The sequence below is a fragment of the Dendrobium catenatum genome, unplaced genomic scaffold, assembly GCF_001605985.2.
Source record: "Dendrobium catenatum unplaced genomic scaffold, ASM160598v2 fragScaff_scaffold_249, whole genome shotgun sequence".
NCBI lineage: Eukaryota > Viridiplantae > Streptophyta > Magnoliopsida > Asparagales > Orchidaceae > Dendrobium > Dendrobium catenatum.
The window spans coordinates 4589677-4608491 of NW_021318711.1; the positions used below are offsets into that span (position 1 = coordinate 4589677).

At 34.6% G+C, this 18815-nt stretch overlaps 1 protein-coding gene across 3 annotated transcripts in view; it reads right to left on the bottom strand.

Moving 5' to 3' along the window:
- Positions 1 to 1671: 1671 nt before the first annotated feature.
- The window catches only part of LOC110096551 (protein DA1), a 60874-nt gene continuing 43730 nt past the window's right edge, over positions 1672 to 18815 (bottom strand). For 2 of the 3 annotated variants that reach the window (XM_020822566.2, XM_028693298.1), the window contains exons 5-12: positions 8770 to 8890; positions 8607 to 8690; positions 6346 to 6465; positions 5860 to 6072; positions 5689 to 5751; positions 5441 to 5559; positions 4973 to 5031; positions 1672 to 2254 (exon numbers count right to left, since the gene is read on the bottom strand). In XM_020822566.2, the coding sequence (XP_020678225.1) occupies positions 1935 to 2254; positions 4973 to 5031; positions 5441 to 5559; positions 5689 to 5751; positions 5860 to 6072; positions 6346 to 6465; positions 8607 to 8690; positions 8770 to 8890 (1099 nt within the window). In that variant the 3' untranslated portion in view covers positions 1672 to 1934. The remainder of the gene's footprint in view (positions 2255 to 4972; positions 5032 to 5440; positions 5560 to 5688; positions 5752 to 5859; positions 6073 to 6345; positions 6466 to 8606; positions 8691 to 8769; positions 8891 to 18815) is intronic. The other variant, XM_028693299.1, reaches the window with a different exon arrangement.

The window sequence follows — 18815 nt, forward strand, 5'->3', positions numbered from 1 at the left end:
GAAGGGTGTTGGCTTAATGTAGAAAATACATATTGTATAGAACACATTACATAGTTGAAGAATAACATGACAGCTATTCTCTAGAGAATGTTCCTATTCGTTTAGTCGGTAGGACTGTATTTGGGCGAAAGAAATTGAAAAGATTCGTTGAGCTTGCTCCGACATGAGGTGAGGTGCGGAAAAAATAGTGTTGAGATTGACGGTGTTATGGTGAGATATGTGGTTGGTAGGCGATGGAAATCGGAGAATCTGTAGTCGACTATCGACAATGGTTGGAAGAACCGTAGTCAATGAGCGACAACGGTGGGAAAAAAGCTTGTTAGTGGCTTCCATATGATGGTCAACCAGAGGTTCAAGAATGGCGACTTAGTGGCACAAATTCGTCGATGGTGGCGTCAGGGTGGAGCTCCTGGATTCTTCAAGCCCTTAGCTTTTCTTTTCTTTCTCCTCCCTTTTTTCATGTGAATGATGGTCTATTTATAATTTTTAGGAGTAACATTCTTAGTAAATATGGAGAAAATACAGAACAATTTTGGAGTGTTCTATTGGACAACCCATTTTGATTCACTTGATCATGAATCAATTATCAAGCATTTAAGTATCTTAATGATATCATAATTAAGTGATCATGGGATCTTTGGATTCGTCTTGTCGAGCCACTCAATTCGACTATATTCATGTCATATTGAATATCATATTTGGATATCATTTGTCCTTCCAATTGACATTATGAAGCTTTCAAGAATATTTTTATACTTTGATTTGAAATCATTTGGGCTCAAATTGAATTGAATTCAGTGCCATTGGGTACATCTTGAGATGTTCAATTTGACTATTAGTTTATTAAAATTAGAGTTTGAATTGTCTCAAATTTAATTTAGACACTTCCGAATTAGATTTGCATCAAGATTTGTGCTCAATCAAGCTGACTTTTTGTAACATATCAAGAAGAACGAGGAACTATTAACCTTATAGGAATGAAGTGAGGGGCTATTTATAAGCTTCCAAGCTAGCACTCAATCCTTCAGTAACTACTAACATATACCAAGTAAAAACTTATAGTCAAAGCATGAGAAATAAATAATTGGACAAAATGTATATTTTATATTTGATTTTATTTTCAATCAATTGAATTTTAGAATAAAAAATATTAATTTTATATATGATTAAATGCATTATAGAAACGTTTTCCTGTACATCTCAAGTTGAGGGCTTTGAACTTGAAAGAAACGTGTTCCTGGAGGAAGTCCAATGATAAGGGCCAAGTATGGTTTAATCACCGAGCGATTGTTGCATTTTGTACTAGACTAGAAATATTTGTCCCTTCTTGGTCAGGCAAAGTACCAGGCTTTGTAAGACGAGAGGTTGAGGAGTGGCGAAGCCGAACTCATATGTTAGGGTTAGGAAACTGGAACTGGAGTTGAATGCTGATCTCAGCGAACCAATCGCTAACGTACGTTTGCTTTTGGTGATCAGCATCATTATATTATCGACCATGTTCAAATTCCTTCATAATCTACTAAGATAAGACGCCGTAATCAATAGCCTAAGAGAAGAGAATAAAGACGATGTGATTAAATGCATTGATTATACACTGCTGGCATGAGAAATAAAAAAAGAAGATCTGGACAACAAACTTTGCCTCAACCTGTATGATATTTGACCTCTTAATTTTCATGAAAGAGTCAGAATAATTCTCTTGAGAGCATAAGAAAAGATCACAGTCTAAATTGTTCACAATTAATATATAACAAAAATTCCAAAGAAACTGTTCAAATGCCTTCCCCGCATGAGAACTCTCTAGGCCTATATCCTTTGATTTTCTCTCAATTTTCTTTGTCTTCAATGATAATTACAAATCATATTGGTATTCTCTTTAAAGACAATGCAAGAGCAAGAAGGAAATAAATAATGAAAATGAAGAAAGCAATCATTTAGATAGGAAAACTCCCAGTATATTTGACGTGTTCAAGAGTACATCTCAAGCCGTACTGAAGAACTGCCCGATTGCCAGCCCTGAAACCATCTCCATATGCCAATGAGGTATCTGATTCTATCTGGTGCTTGAAGAAGTCCCCAAGCTTCCTTTCAGATTGTGATCTCCTACCCTTCTTTGTTGTTGCTGAAGACGAAGAGGCTGATGAGGTGGACGCACCAAAACTGCCAGAACCTGACATGATCTCTGAATCTAACCACATATGCGCCAGCACCTGGCAGATTCCTTCTTCCACTTCTGGACTCAGTCCACGGTACCCTGCATGATTAGGCTGCAATTAATCAGCTAATTTCTATTCCACAGGGTGATCAGAGAAGTTACCATTGATGGAATCATTTTATAAGATTTTACTATATTTTGTGTGCTGCTAGCTGCAACAATTACACAAACCCCAAAGGACGCCATATAACCAATCCAGTACTGCTATGACACGCAAAAACTATCAAATAAAAGGTTTTCAAGGTCATTAGATGGATGACATCTGGAATGAACATGCCAAATGCCTTGGCACGTGTCACATGCCATCCATCCCAAAGACTTCTTTTGGGTAATAAGATGGGAAACAAAATATTTTCCTTCTCTGAATCGTATGGCTTGAAAAATTAGCAATATCTATCACAATATGTGAGCAAATGATAAGATCAATTTCAAGTACATGTTTCATTTCGTAATTTTGAATCACAAATATCAAATGCATCCACAAATCCCAGAGACGAGATCGAGTGATAGGATAGGAAGTGGCAAATCTTTGACGAGAATCCCCGTATAAACAAATTGAATGAATTGCTCCTTTTTAAAGCAAAATATATTAACTAGATAATGATATGAATAAAACAAGGTCAATTACAAAAAATTGCTAGAGAAAAAAAGGAAAAATAAAACACCATAAGAAATAAATAACAATAAGATCAAGGATGAAGCATCCTATGGATCATGAAAATCACAAAATTATCAATTTGAATCATCTAGCTTGAAGCATGGAGAATATATGTGACTATTAATAGATTTTCTTCTGATTCTTACGTCTTCTGGTATAAAGAATATTAAATCTCTTATCCAACTGAGAATTGACACAGCGAATGGTCTAATTTGATGAAAGAGCTAAGGATTGTTTTAACTGATAAATCAACAAATGATGAAGCAACCAACAATAAGGAGCTAGTAAAGGAAAGAACATCAATCACTATCTCTAGATGAGAGTCTGAACTTGATTCCATGTTTTGAGAACAAACCAAAATTTCTAAGGATCTTCCACCAACTAGGTAGGAGGTTGAACTTCTGGTGGAATGTCACGCACCTAATATTTAAAAATACTTTCATTGGTGAGCCTTGAAATAGTTTGATAATTTATGACCTAATGTATGGCAAAAGCAGTATGATGGTATGTCTTCAAATTTAAAATTAACACAACTCCCTTGATTTGTTGGTTGGAAGCTTAGGCTACCAACTAAGAGGTTTTGGATTCGAGTCTTGTATATGCGTTGTATGTGTGAGTTTGTCTTAATTGGCCTAAATGTCCAAAAAAATATGATGTCTTCAAATTTCATCCTCTGCCAATATATAGACAACAGTGACTCAATCCACACCTCATCAAAATGACTTGCCCTTTAATTCATCATATAAGATGTGAAACTTGGGGCAAGAAGGATAATCAACCTTTTACTCTATCAAAACCAGGGATTCAAAATTCTAAGAATTACTACTAACTTAGATAAGGCATCATCAATTTTATTTTCAACTTCATGCTTATGTTTGACTATGAAGATAAAAATTTGAAGGTTTATACTCCTTGGGCATGCTTATGACCAGAATGAAAGGGCCTTAAGTTGTTTTTCTTGATAGTTGTGGGTGAGTTTTCACCCAATGCCATCATGATATGAGTTGGCAACCTTTTCTATATGTAAAATTTTGTATGAAATTTCAATAGCACGTAGGAGTAGGAAAATGAACTATTGGGGCATTCCATCATGTTAACAAATGCATGCATGGTATGGCGCACTAGGCAACCTTTAAAATAAGTTTCCCATCATACCAAGAAATTATATATTGGTGTGAGCATATAAGCTAAAATATAACCCCCCACCATGTCAAGAAAAGTGTGTATGAGCCTTCAAATTCCTTTAAAAGGTATACAATATAAAAATGAAGCAAACATAAAAGGGCGAAACCATCACTATGTTTATAAAGACTCTGAGTCATTGAGGAACCTATATCATAACAAAAATGAATTACAGTTATTAATAACCCAATATATTTCTAAAATAACAACAAAATAATGTAAAGAGAACCTACCCCACCACACCAAGAAAAATATTTATTGTTGATACTTATCGATCTCTACTCCACATGTGAATAAAGAGTGAACCCTATAAACTTTTATCAACAAGGTCAAAACAAAGAAACCAAAATAAAACAACTATTTCATTGGGAGGCGTACACAACAAGATTATTATTATGCATGTTTATTATAATATACTTTTTTATTCTGAAATGTTATGACTATTTACCATTTTTTCTATTGATACATGATATAAAGCTCGTGATATATGATTAAGCAACTACGAATTGTCGATCCAACTCATTAGTATCATAATGACTTAAAATTTGGCTCCATATAGGGGATTGGATAGAAGGTTGATTAAGAGATTAATCTAAATTTAATCCCTTTGCATGAGAGCAAAGTCCTAAAGATGAACAAGTAAATAGACCAAATACAATGGAGTCTGATTTTTTGAATAGATAAAAGTTGTGTAAAGTAATTTGCACATTCAGTTTAACACTTCATACAACACTCAATAAAAATTAATGGAGCTAAGGATTCATAAAGTTGAACCCTATATGACTGGGATAAGGCTAGTGATGATAGGGTAGTCTACTGTAAGATGCTCTGCACTATAATAGTTCCTGACTTTCAACAAAATAAGAATCAAGCAATAACTAAATGAAGAAACAATGATATGAAAACTTATAATGTACCTTTAAGTCGTAGCCAAGCATGCATCATCTCATGTGCTAGAATTGACCCAGTAAGTAACCTGGAAATTAAGCATAAATACAACAACAACAACAACATCAAGCCTTTATCCCACTACGTGGGGGAAATTAAGCATAAAAAAAAAAACAAAATTCATTGTATTGAAGATAAAATTAAAGATGACAATGATCATGGAATTACTCTAAGTCTTAACAGCATGGACCTAAATTTGCCTTTTTCCTTCTCTTGAAACCTAAACACTTAAAAGTTGCTCCTCAATGCGCATATGTTCTTATAGGCAAATGGATATGCATATGTGAGGAAAGAAAATATCATTTTTACATGGAAAATTGTAATGAAAAAATACTAAACCAACTCGAAGAAAATAAATGAGGTATAAGTGCATTGGTAAGCGTACATGAAAGCATAGCGAAACCAAAGGGGATAAGGCTAAACATAATTATCAAGACCTTGGAAGCCCATACAAGATTAGAATGGCTGTGACTTCACATCGTCGTGTCAATCTATATGGCTCTGTCCTCATATCCACTACTCTGTTACCACTCCCAATTCGAGGTCTTCTAAGTATCTGATCAACGTAAATATTGTCAATTGAAAGCACGAAATTTAATAAATGTTGAAAAATGACGCAGAATAAAGCATTCTCATTTCAAAATACATGGCAGTATTTCATTTGAAAGCACCCAAGTGATCTTACACTGCTAACAGTCTGCTCTTCGGAGAGACAGAGACCTCTAGTTTCAGGAAGGTGATGATGTCCCTGTTATCCAGTTTAAAAAAAAAAAAACTAATAAGTTCTTTTAATAAATTAAACAGGTTATAGCATAAGTTTAGCTGAGAACTTTAATAAATTGAAAAGAAGTCTTACACCCTTTTCCCCCTCCATGGCCTCATTTAAAGCTTGTCTCTCTACCAAAAGCAAAGGAACCTGCTGCTCTACTTTCATGTTCAAGCCTTCGTAAAATTCTTGTATATCTAGGTAAAGCGGTTGGCATTCACTAGTGTCCATTATAGCTGAATCCAAACATTCAAGACATAGCTTCCGCCCATCATCAAGTGTCACAAATCTTGCGTCTCTTGGCTGATATCCAGTAACAGGAAATAACAAAAGGTCATCACAAATGACATCGAGTCCTCATGTAAACTAAGATTTTGATGGAAGATAGAAAACATAAATAATTAGATTTTCTTGAGATAGTACAATTAAATTTATGAAATAACGTAAATTTCAGTCTTATGTGGGATTCAATGTAGCATTCACAATTGTTCAAATTGTCAGCATCAAAATTGTGCGGACTCCGCGTTTACTAATGGATAAGTGTAAAGGCATCCCTTCATGTGTAATGCAACCAACCTCAACTAGTTCGCAGCTGCAGCATCTAGGCGAACCATCAATCTCATGTGAGGGACAATACTTTTGTAGCCAGAAAGGGTGTGCCCTATATTCGATGAGGCCATTTATGTTTGTTGGGATCTGCAAAAGAGATAATAAGAAGAAAAGAAGTATGAGGCAAATAGTTCAAATTCCCCCCTGAAATAATAATAATAATACAGCTAAAATTTTGTATTGCGGCCAACAATCTACTCCACCATTTAGCATCCCTTCTCTTCTAGTGAAACAATTCAATAAATCCTAAGAATGATGACGTACTTTACATGATGATTGATGGACTAACTTCATTGCAGCTTTAATACTTAAACCTGCGCTAGCATTTTTGTTCTACCAACTAGGCATGCCCGTATATATATATATATATATATATATATATATATGCTTTAAATGAAGTAAAACTGAAATTGATTAGTTAAGTTTAAATTATAAGTTGCACTAGTTTCACTAAAGACATTTTAATACTCAAAACTTCTGAAACTAATATAAAACAAAATTACACATATTTCCTAATACTTGAATAAAGTCATCCACACAAGAAATGAAACAGAAAGATATGCAGATAAGATTTTCCCTGTTTGTTCTCTAAAATATGACAGGCAAAATGCAAATAGAACTTATCACTAACACGATTGTGCAGAAAAATGGTTTTAGAGCCTTAGTACTGTCCGATGTCATGCAAACAAACGGAGAGATCACAAAACTTTAGATTATGTTTCTAAGTTACAGATTGATTTTGCACGTGTTTACATGACTAACAACCTAGCATTAACTCTCAACTTTTCTCTTCAAAACTGAGAACTGATCAAAACAATTTGGATTCATAAATCTAACCTCAAGTAACTAGGGATAAGATTAATGAAGATGATGCTGGTGCCACAGGAAACTGAAATATTACCAGATTCTCCGGTCTACTAACATAATGGAATGCATATAACATTTTATTTCCAACGTGCTTCAAAGCCCCCTCTAGTACTAAAGTGAAGCGATATACTGGCAATGTGCATTGCTTGTCTATGAAGTATAAACTCGCAATACAGTTTGCGCATTGCGCGGCTTCACCATGTCACATTATAGCATGGTGAACTTGGCTCCATATCATATCTAAATCCAGGTTCAAATTTCATGGTACGGTTTAGCATCTGCCACAATAATTAGGCACAAAAGTTCACTTTTCACTATTTCTAATAATTATTGAGTCGTTGCTTATTAGGTCTTCATTCTATCCTTCAGGAGCTATTACTTCTGGTTGGTTCTTCTCTTCACACTTGCTCAATCTTTAGTTTTCCTATATACTTCTAGCTGGTTCTTGTTACTAGCATTAGCAACTTATTGCTCATAAGTTTCTTCCCAAGAATGCTTCTCAATGTCTCATATTCACACTCTCTTGCTTCACATAGCCTCTAACTCTTTGTATCTAGCTAGTTCAATCTCACAAGTATTCTTAATTTTAAGTATTCTTTCATCACTTTATTATTTATATCTTTGATTTTTTTTAAGCTTTCAAATAACCGAAAAATTACTATTACTTAAACATATTATTACATTTGCTAAAATTATTAATTATTATGGCTTAAGTTTGATTGATTAAATGATTAGTTTATGCAAATAATATATATATATATATAACGCTATATTTCGCAACAGCCCCTCTCCGCTTTAAACATTGAAGCAAAAAAGAACACTTATGCATCGCATTGCGTTTAATGCTATGAAAATATTGCAGTTGCATCAAAGTTACATTGTCATATCTGATCCATCATTTTATCACAAATCAACCCCATCTTGATGATTATAACATAAATAATACTTTGCGAGGTTTGGAAATCAACCACAGACAGTTGGAATAGGGTTAATGATAGACATGATGATGACTTGCTGTAAACCTGGTTAGTAGAACATGCAAACCTTCAGAACTGTAATCAAGTTTTTCTGGCTCGATGGATTGTAGATAAAAATGCATTTAAATAAAGACAAAAGAATAATTGAGCTCTAGATGTGGCAAAGGAATGCTTATCGTGTCTTCATAAATTATTCAATAAGAAAATTTAGTTTGCCAATTCCCAAAGCAGAAGTTTTTGTAACAGGACTAATGGTGACATCATAATACTAGAATGCCATATCAAGAGTATAACTTGCATGAGGTGAGACACTTAGAGATTTTTGGGACAACATATCAATGAAAAATCAAAGCACAATTAAGGTCCAGTAAGGAGCGTACTTACAAATTGCTTGCAAACGTCACATTTTGGGTGATAGTGTTCCTTGTAACAAAATTTGTGATATGGGTAGTTCCCAGACATTGAGAACTGCACCAAATAGCCTGTGAGTTTTTGACATGGCTTGGCCGCTATGAACAGTACAAATCTTATAAAGGCATTTCCTTACCTCATAATCAGATATAGGCTGATTGCAAGCATGACAGCAAAAACACTCAGGATGCCAAACAGCGCCCATACAACTGAGAAAGCGTCCATGACCAATTTCAGTATTACAACCAGCACATATTCTGCAGCAACACAAAGCACTAAAAAGTATTATTGAGAAGATAAATTTCATTAAACTTAACTAGAAAAAGGATAAAAACCATTATATTTTAGAAAACAAAACAACTATAGGTTCTAGATTAATTATGTCCGTGCAACATGAACATCAACATTCCGATCCGCCTTGGAAACAAAAACAGCAAACACACAAAATAAAAACTGCATAAATATGAATATAGGTGGCTGATTTTTTATTATAACTTCAATAAGAAAGCAAGATACACGTGATCTACAATTCAAGAGGTATATCAGCTCTCCCAAACCACCTAGACGCTGTTAGAAAGCATTCACAAAAAGAAAACTATAGCAACTTTCAAATCAAATTATGCATAAAAACAAAATAAACCCTAAACTTAACCTTAAACAAGAGGTATATCGGCTCTCCAAACATAGCAATTAATCCCTTCCTAATCAACCCCCCTTTGCTAATATATTTTCCTCTCTAATTTGAATTTCAATTAGGAAATCCTTCATAATTAATCACATTCTTAATTCTTCTTCTCACATAATGAATTAATGTTTTCTGGGTCCCACAAAAAGGGCCGAAATCTATCTAGGTTTAGCCCCCTTTTGTTACGGCCCTCTCTGGTATGGGGTTTGCTCGACCGACCTATCCAGCTCTTCCTTGGTCTATCCCCCAAGGGTTGCCGATGTATCAATACTCCGCCCCCCCACCCAAGTACCACCTTGTCCTTAAGGTGGAATGAAGGGAATTGTTGTTGAATAATCTAGTAGGACTCCCACGTGGCCTCATACTCCGATATGTCCTTCCACCTGATCAACACTTCCTTGCTTCCTGTTACTCCCTATCACATTCCTTTGTCCTCCAATTGTTCAAATAACACCTCTTGTATGGACTAAAATGCAGGAGCACTAACTTATCATTCCATCTCCTTGCCAAGGTTTTATGTTTGTAGGGATGGCGCTTTCCCCCACCTCAAACTAAATGTCTCTCCTTTGAGCATCGACCTTCCTCTTCATAATTTGTTGAGTTCTCAACAAATGCCTCTTCAGCTCCCCCAAGATCCTGTCTTTGTCCTCCAAATACAACTCTACTGAAGCAATCGGTGTGCTACCTTGTCCATAATATATCAAGTGAGGGAGATCTCTTCTGTATTACACTTTGAACGGTGTAGTCTGAGTTGCTGAATGATAGGAAGTGTTATACTAATACTCTGTCTAAGCCAACCATTTTGCCCACAACTTAGGAGCATTCGATATAAAGCACCCCAGATAAGTCTCCACACTATGATAGACCACCTCTGTATGTTCATCCATATGAGGATGATAAGCAATGCTCTTTTCAGAACGGTCCCCTACATTTTGAACAATTCCTTCTAGAACTGGCTAAAAAACATCTTGTCTCAAACTGATACAATCGATTCTAGGATCTCATGTAGTCTTGCTACCTCCCTCATGAAAACTGTGCTACCTCACTCACTGTGAAGGTAACTTTCTCCGTTTCGTGTGCTTAGAGGCCAAATCCCGTAAATACGCCGAACTACAGGATTCTGGATCAAAATTGGTTCATTCTCGGGTTTTCGGGTCAACCCGAACCTGACCAAGAATTCGAAATGGGTTAAAAATCAAGACCCGAACCTGACCCGTTTCGAATTTGAGTTGACCCTAAACCAAAAAATTTGGGTCGGGTTCGAGTTGGGTTTTTGGGCCGTGTTAATTTTTGACACCCCTAGTATATCGTCAAAAAATACCAGCACAAACCTTGGCAGGTAGGGTTGGAATACCCTATTCATTAGAGACTGGAAGGTGGCCTTGACAGTTCTTTATTGTTTCCAGTACAAACTAAAACACCGGTGTTAGTATTTTCAATGCTGATAATTGTACTCGGTACAACTTAAATATCTATTATTGCACAACACATTTAAACTTGTATATTTAAATTAATTAAATTTATTGTAAAACTTATTTTAAGTTTAATAATAAATTACTGTTAAATTAATATTAACAGATAAAATGATTAAGTAATTTAAATTAAATAGATAATTAGTTATTTTATGAATAGGTGCTTTTAAAGAGTTTTGAAGATAAGAATGCAACGTAGTTATACGTGCACGGGCCTCTCTTGTTCGGAATTCACAGAAGACACAGAAATTCCGCAAGGAAGAGTGAAGTTCCTGCATAGAAGTTCGACACAGTGCCTGCGGAATTGTAGATTAGTTCGACACAGTGGTAGAGGGCGACACAGTGCAGGAATCCCTGTAGCAGTATTCAGCTACTATGCAGAAATCAGCACAGTGAATTGCTGGATAAGGGGAGGCATAGGGAAGGAATTGAGAGAAGAGTGAATGTGGGTGAATTCAATTGATGAGAGTGAGCAATTGCTTTGAGGAAAACAGTGAAGGAAGAATAAGAAGGAAAGTATTAGGAGAAGAAAGGAGGTAAGAAATTATAATGTTTTTAGTTACCTTTTATATTCTCTAAATTCAATAAAGTTTTTAAAGAAGTTTATACCAATTGTAACTTTAGGATTTATCAGATATATGCATAAAGTAGATTTAGAGATAGTTTATCAAAGGAAAATGTTATATGGTGTAGAATTGGAAGAGGCAGTTGGTCAAAGAAGTAAGTAATACAATTACAAATTACAAAAAATAAATATTATATATTCTTGATGCATAAAATATCAGTTGATTCACTTAAAAGGATAATTGTGATAAGATAATTTCAATTATGGAACATAAACCTACATCTTCATATGCATTAATAAGCAACTACATATCCATATAAAGACTTGCAAGTGGAAATAAAATAAATCATGTCTGTTTAATATAATGAAATTGAGTATGCTTCTAAGTTTTCATGTATGAACCACCACTTGCACACACACACACACACACACACACACACATATATATATAAATATATATATATCATTGAAGTTTAAAATAAGATTTAAGATGATTATTTTAATATTTTTCTAGTTGATAATAATTTGAAAAGAGCTCATTAAATATGTTGTCAACACATCCTGGTATATAAGCATAGTAAGAGACAGATTTATATGGAACTTTATACATGACAAGTCAAGTATGAATTACTATGTTATGAAATATACTGAATATAAAAAAATAGAAAATATTGGTTATAAAATGATGTACAACTTACTATTGCAAGTGGGGAAGAAGGGTTTTCATATATGACACTGCATTATAAGTGAGACAAAAGGGACTCTAAAGATATGATATCTGCTTAGCAGGTGGGGTAAAAGGGACCCCTAAAGAGACAAAAAAGACCACTATGTTGTTCAATGGCGATAATGCCAAGTTTACCTGAGCTCCATTGATTTTTTTTGAAAGTTAAATCAAATCATTATAGACTAATATTGATATTCTGTATTGACTTCAAATAAATAAAAGAATGATCAGTAAAAGCTGATTTATGTTATTTTGCAAATATTTCTGATGGGGACATCAGAGCTTCGAAAGTCTATCAGAGATGTGGTCGTCGATCTATGGCCACGATTAAGTCGATGTACTTCTGAGTCGTATTATGTATTTTTCTTTATTATTATTTGATGTTGTATTTATTTTATTAGTGTTTCCGCTTTTACACCTTACTTAAGAGATGTCATATGTAAGCCCAGAGGGCATAATTGTCTTTTATTTTCTAGAGTCATTTGTACGAGAGGCTATATATAGCCCTCTTGTTCTCTTTTCAGGTTAATATATGAATGAATGACAAACTTTTTTTCCTTGCTTGATTTCTTTGTGAGATCTTGAGAGTGTGCTTGAGAGAGAAATCCCTATGAGAGGGAAATTGAATCACCCACTAACCTTGTAGACGATCGGGTTCGTGGTTCTTCTTCTTTATCTCTTTGTCCTCCTTCTTTCATCCCCTAGCCGCCGGCCCAAAGCCTTCTAGGGTCCCTACGCCGCCGGCCACTTAACTCCCCACCACCACCCGCCGCCTAGACCCCAACCCCACCCTCACCCACGGCCACCTCCACCGCAGGCCCACCTATTGGCTCCTCCTCCATCTACACTTGCCACCAACTCTTTCCTAAATTAGATTTCATAATTTTGATAACTCTATTAATGATCAAATTCAAATTAATTTGAATTTGAAATAGTTACCTAATTTATAAATCCTATTTTAGGAAACTTACTAAATCAATTTCTATTTAAATTTTAAATTAAGAGGGGATGAGATATTTTTTCCAAACTTAATTTAATAATTTAAGTAAGCATTGAATGCCTCATTAAACTCCTCCATCCCTCTATAGCTGTCGGCCCCCCTTATGGTTTGAATTAGGAATTGTTTCCTAAAAGCCCACCTCTTCTCTTGGAAACAATCCTAATTCTCCTCCACCTCCTTTGGCTGAAATTTCCACAAACCCCATTTATTTAATTTCTTTCCAATAGTGATCCTCTCCTATTGGAATTAAATTAATACCTTCCCCCTCTATAATGCTCGCCGCCCCCCTTCTCTCTTTCCCTTTCTCTAATTATTCTCAATCAAAGGGAATAATTTGGAAGTGTTTAAATTAAAATTCCCTCCACTTAAATCTCCCAAAATTTGAACCAAAATTCCCCTAGCCCTCCCTCCTTGGTCGGCCACCTTCTCTTACCTTCTCCTACTTGGATTCTTGAGAGAAACTTCTCTCTTTCAAGGGAAAACGGCAAGGACGACAACAAAGAACCACCTCCTACAACACTTCAACGCAACTAGATCGATGCATGGCCGATCTCGATCTTGATTACGGCATTGCCTAAGTCGAGCAAGGTTTCGTTCACATCCTTCACTCCACTTTCTTTGACGTCAATCCAAATATCGACCACACTGTCGAGGAGTACGTGGAGCGCATTCTAGATACTCTCCCGAAGCCATAGATGAATTATGAATTGGGAAAAGGGTTCAATTAGAAAGTATAAGAATAGTGTATGGATGAGTTCTTTATATTCATAGTTTAGGATTTTGAGAGGTTTATGTGGAAACATGTAATATTTACACATTATGTTATGTTTCTTTCAGATATTGATTGTGTAAAGGAAAGAGTTCGTTAGGACGTTTGCCAAATCACACCGTAATGAGGTAGGTAAAATGAAATTCTTTTAAATTTGAAAAATTCTTTGAATGCAATCATGTATAAAGTTATTTCTTTTTAAATGCAACTTGTACTATCATATGTGGCTTAGCATGTTCTTACATGAATGCTTTTGAACACATGATACAAATGCAAATCTCTCAAGTAATGATGATAGAAAGTGTAAAAGTTATGTTTCTTTTACATGTAATGCATATGTCTTCTTTTATATGTAGTATATATGATCATCTCTCTCTTTTCATATAATTATGCAAACATGTAACATCATATGAGAACATTAGATCATACACATGAATGACATGCTAAAGTCTCTTTTATGAATAAATAAGGAATGTTTGCATGTGCATGTTTGATATGGAGTATCAATGGTAAAGGGACTCTTTTGAGCCAATGGTAAAGGGGCTCCTTTGAGCCAAATGATAAAGGGTTCTTTAGAACCAAATGGTAAAGGAATGGCCAATTAAGTGTAGTTGATTAGTACAAAACAAATGATACTTCCACGACAGATGATTAATATTATGTTATTATGATATCATGCCATTATGTTATATGTATATGAGGCATCAAATGAATCATGAATGCTTAATAAGAAAGAATTGCAAGCATATGCAAAGGAAGAGAACATAAAGATTGACTTAGAGGCATTTTCACTTTAAATAATGTATTATGGCATGTTGAATGTTTCTTACTTAGAAGTATATGCATGTTGTACCCCTTTTCTTGCCTCTAAATTTAATTGAATGTCATTTTATCTACTGAGTTGTGACTCACCCAACTTATGGAACATTTTTTCAGGATAACCTGATAAGCGATTATGATGGATAAACCACCATTTACGTGACAGGTTCCTTCTTTTTGGTTTTTGACATTTTGAGTTAGAAGGATTCAGGATGACTTGTAAGGGAATATTTATGGATATCCTTTTTTGTTTTGAACCTCTATATTTGAGTTGATATATTGAATGATAGATGAAAAGAAAGAAAAATATTTACTTGAAACATTTTAGTGGCTCTTTCTATATGTTTAGAGATGTTTTGATTATGAAATGTGAATGTTTTAAATTCTAATGTCTGACTTTCATTCCCGCCTCGCCTATGCGAGCTTATCGGGTCGGGTCGTGATAAATGAAGACATACTTATCAATGGTGAATGGCGCACCATGACGCAAAGTTCCCCGTTGAGCCATGGCGCATAGCGCACGGCGCGACCAATTTGAAGATGGCGCAAAAAAAAATTATAGAAATCATTATATGGATCCTATTATTTTAGAGTATCAATCAAGTTGGGTAAGGTCTGGCTGAATATGTTTGTGGTCCAAAGTTCAAACCATTAAAGTGAGCTTCAAATTCGTCCAAAATTTCTACTATAATAAAGTCTAATAAAACCTAACTAAACTATTTTCATCATATCAAATAATTTAAAAATTAATTATTACATTATTTTAGAAATTAAAATATAAAAATATTAAAAATATTTATAATTATATTTAAAAATCCTAATATTGATAGCATCGCCGTGCTTTGATCTCAATTATAGGTATTAGGTGACCTGCTGGGCTTTGTAAAGCTCATTATATGTGGTTGACATTTTCAGGTCCGAGCAAGGCAGCAGGATTGGAGATTGATCAAGACTGTCGACGAATCCTTTCACTATGGATGCCTGGGGCGTCACAGTTTGGCCCCACAAACTCTCTACTCTAGCTTGTGAATATCACCGTTGATGCATGTTAATGATCTTAATATGATTGGCTCAAAAATTTTAGATATGTTGATTAGCATAAATATTTCAACTGGTATCAAAATAATACGGCAATATGTGATGTAGAACTAAATACGTATGTAAATATCCAATGTTGAAATTAAACGCCTTAGATTAGAGCAACAATAATTATTCTAACTTTTAGCAAATTAAACAGAGATTAAATATAATAAGAGATATGATGTAGCTTAGGTCAAATTACACGATAATCGTTTATGATCATAACATTAACCGATTCAATCAAGCTTAGCATAACATAGGGGATTTTCAAAGGAAATCCCTAAATTATCATTTAGACTAGTCACTAAGTTTGGTCAACTCACTCACACTCTTAATAAATTGGCTTGCGGAGAAAGTTTACACAATCCTTATGATGCCGCAATTGAAGGGAAAACTTAGAAGAGAAAACACTCAGAGGAGAGTTCACCGTTGTCAAGATTCAGAAGTTAGTCGCCAATGAATGGTAGGGTGTTGTTGGTTGATGGCGGTGAAAAGGGAGAAGATGATCCTCTCTACGTAGTCTTCAACGGATTGGTCATTTTAAAAGTCGATGTCGAAGAACGGTGGCCGGAGGATGTCGATGGACCCTTGGTCGTTGAATACGAAGTCGTGATCTTGTTCAGGATCGGCCATTCATGAGTAAGGAGGCTGAGAGAGGTGTTGTTTCTCCTTCCTTAGATGAAGTACCAAGCCTAGGAGAAGAGGCATAGGAGACGATAAAGTGACTAGGGTGGTCAGCCAATGCTAGGAGGGTTTAGTTTATTTCAGGTTTTGGGGTAAACTAGGGATGGAAAATTCAAATTTCTGAAATTAAATTCAGATTTGATGTTGGAGATAATTAGGGAACTTGATTTTAATTTCCCTAAAATGAAAGAGCGAAAGAGAAAATAAAGGGAAGGGGCGGCCAATTAGCTCCTTAATTGAAGCTCCCAATTGGGAAGGAAGCAATTAAAGAGAGGGAGAGAGCAGACCGGCCAAAAGGAGGGAAAAGGGAAGGAGTACTCAAATGTTGAATGTGTCCACATACGTTGAATGTGGATCTAAAATCAAATCCTATTTAATTTCAGATTTGCAATAATTTGGGGGCTTTCCTAATATAATCTAAATCATTTACGAAAAAAAATTGAATTTCAAAATTATTTGAGTTTGAATTCAAAAACCTTCCAAGTTAATAACGAAATATTTTATGAAAGTAGTAAATCTAGCACGGAAAGAGATGGCCGGTGGGCAGGGTTTGGAGGGGAAGGTCGCTAGCTATGGGAGATGGTGGGGCTATGGCCGACCGTGTTGGGGATCATAGCCAGCGGTTTGGATGGGAGGGAGGAAGATGGCCGGCGGCTTGGAGGGAAAAGAGGGGTGGCCTGAGATTTGGGGAGGAAGGAGATGGACCGTGAGCCCGAACACTTCTTGCGGCTGACGGGTGATACGTTGCCCTTACCTAGGGACTTCAACTCTCTCAAGAGCTCTCAAGACTCACCAAGACACAAGTGGAGAAAATAATTTCATAATAATCATCATCATCCCCTCTGAAGAAGATAAAAGGGGTATAAATAGCCAAGTACAATAATAAACATCAAAAGATAAAAGTGCCCCTCAGGGGTCACAAGAACCTACTCACTCAAGTCAGGGTAAAATCGGAAACAATACAATAATAAAAAAATAAATAATAACTCAGAAATAAAGGAATGCAATCGTGGTCGTTGATTTCTTGCCCCGTCTCTGATAAACCCTCCACTGTCGGATGTTCTCATCAATATGCATTCTCCGCATGAGTAGTGTAACCTATTTCTTATCTCATAAAATCTAATTTTATGATCCCCTTTCTCATGACAAATGAATCTATTGATTATTTCTCAATTGGTATCATGACTGGTTTTCAATTTCCCTACTTGGCCTTTTAGTTTTTAAAAATTAGTGTTTTATAAATTGTAGTTCTAATTTTTGTATTATAGATATAATTTAGATCTTGTCTTTAACATTTTATTTTTAAATTGCTCGCATCTACACATGTTACTTATTAGCAATATTACATTTAGGTGGAGTATTATTTTTTATATAAATAATCATATAATATTTTGTGAACTATCTTGAGGTAGTCGAAAGAAAAAAAAAAATTTATTATGTTATATAATAAGTGATTTTGCTAGATGCAAGTATTTATGAGGTAATTAACTTTACCTTAAGCATAAGTGATAGGGAGCTTAATTTTAGATGGCAACTTTGTTACTCATTTTTAAACAAACATTAATTTGTTATAAAAAAGAGAATTTTTTTATTCATGATTCTAGGTGATTCATGTGTAACTCATTAGTGATTTAATGATAATAAACCTAATGCATCTAGTGGATTACTAACTATTTTCTTACAAGTTAATTTATTCGTAGCAATCATGGTGTTGATAATGATGTCTGCTAAACTACATTGGAGCTTTGAACATTTGTATTTTTAAATTATTTTTATTATAAATTGATTAGGTAAGCTTTACTATTGTTTCAAGAATAATAAACATTAAAGTAAAATAAATGGAGATTTCAATTATAAATATTCAAAATAAATTTTTATTTTGGTTATTTCTAGGAATTATTTGACTTGATTTTTAATTATTTAATCTAGTACCCATTAATTAATTAGAAAAAATTACTTAATTATTTTATTATTTTACTATCAATAATTATGTTCATAGTTTATTCATCATTTATTTTAATCATACATTTGTTTAACAATTTTTCAAGGTTCTAAAAATAGGATCGAACCGACTGGTTTGACCGGTTCAACAGTAAACCAGACACAAGACTGGTCCGATCCACTTTGAAAACCGCTTTTGCATCAAACCATACTAAACCGGCCAAAACTACTAGTTCAACCGGCGAACCGGTGAACGGGCCCCGATTCTTATGAACTGGCCGATTCAATTACCACAATTTTTAAATATTTAAATAAATAAATATATTATATTAAATATTTTTATTAAATAAACAAATTAATTATATTTAAAACATTTAATTTAAATTAACATGACATTTTTAATATAAATATTTGCCCCAAACCACCATGAAATGATCGCA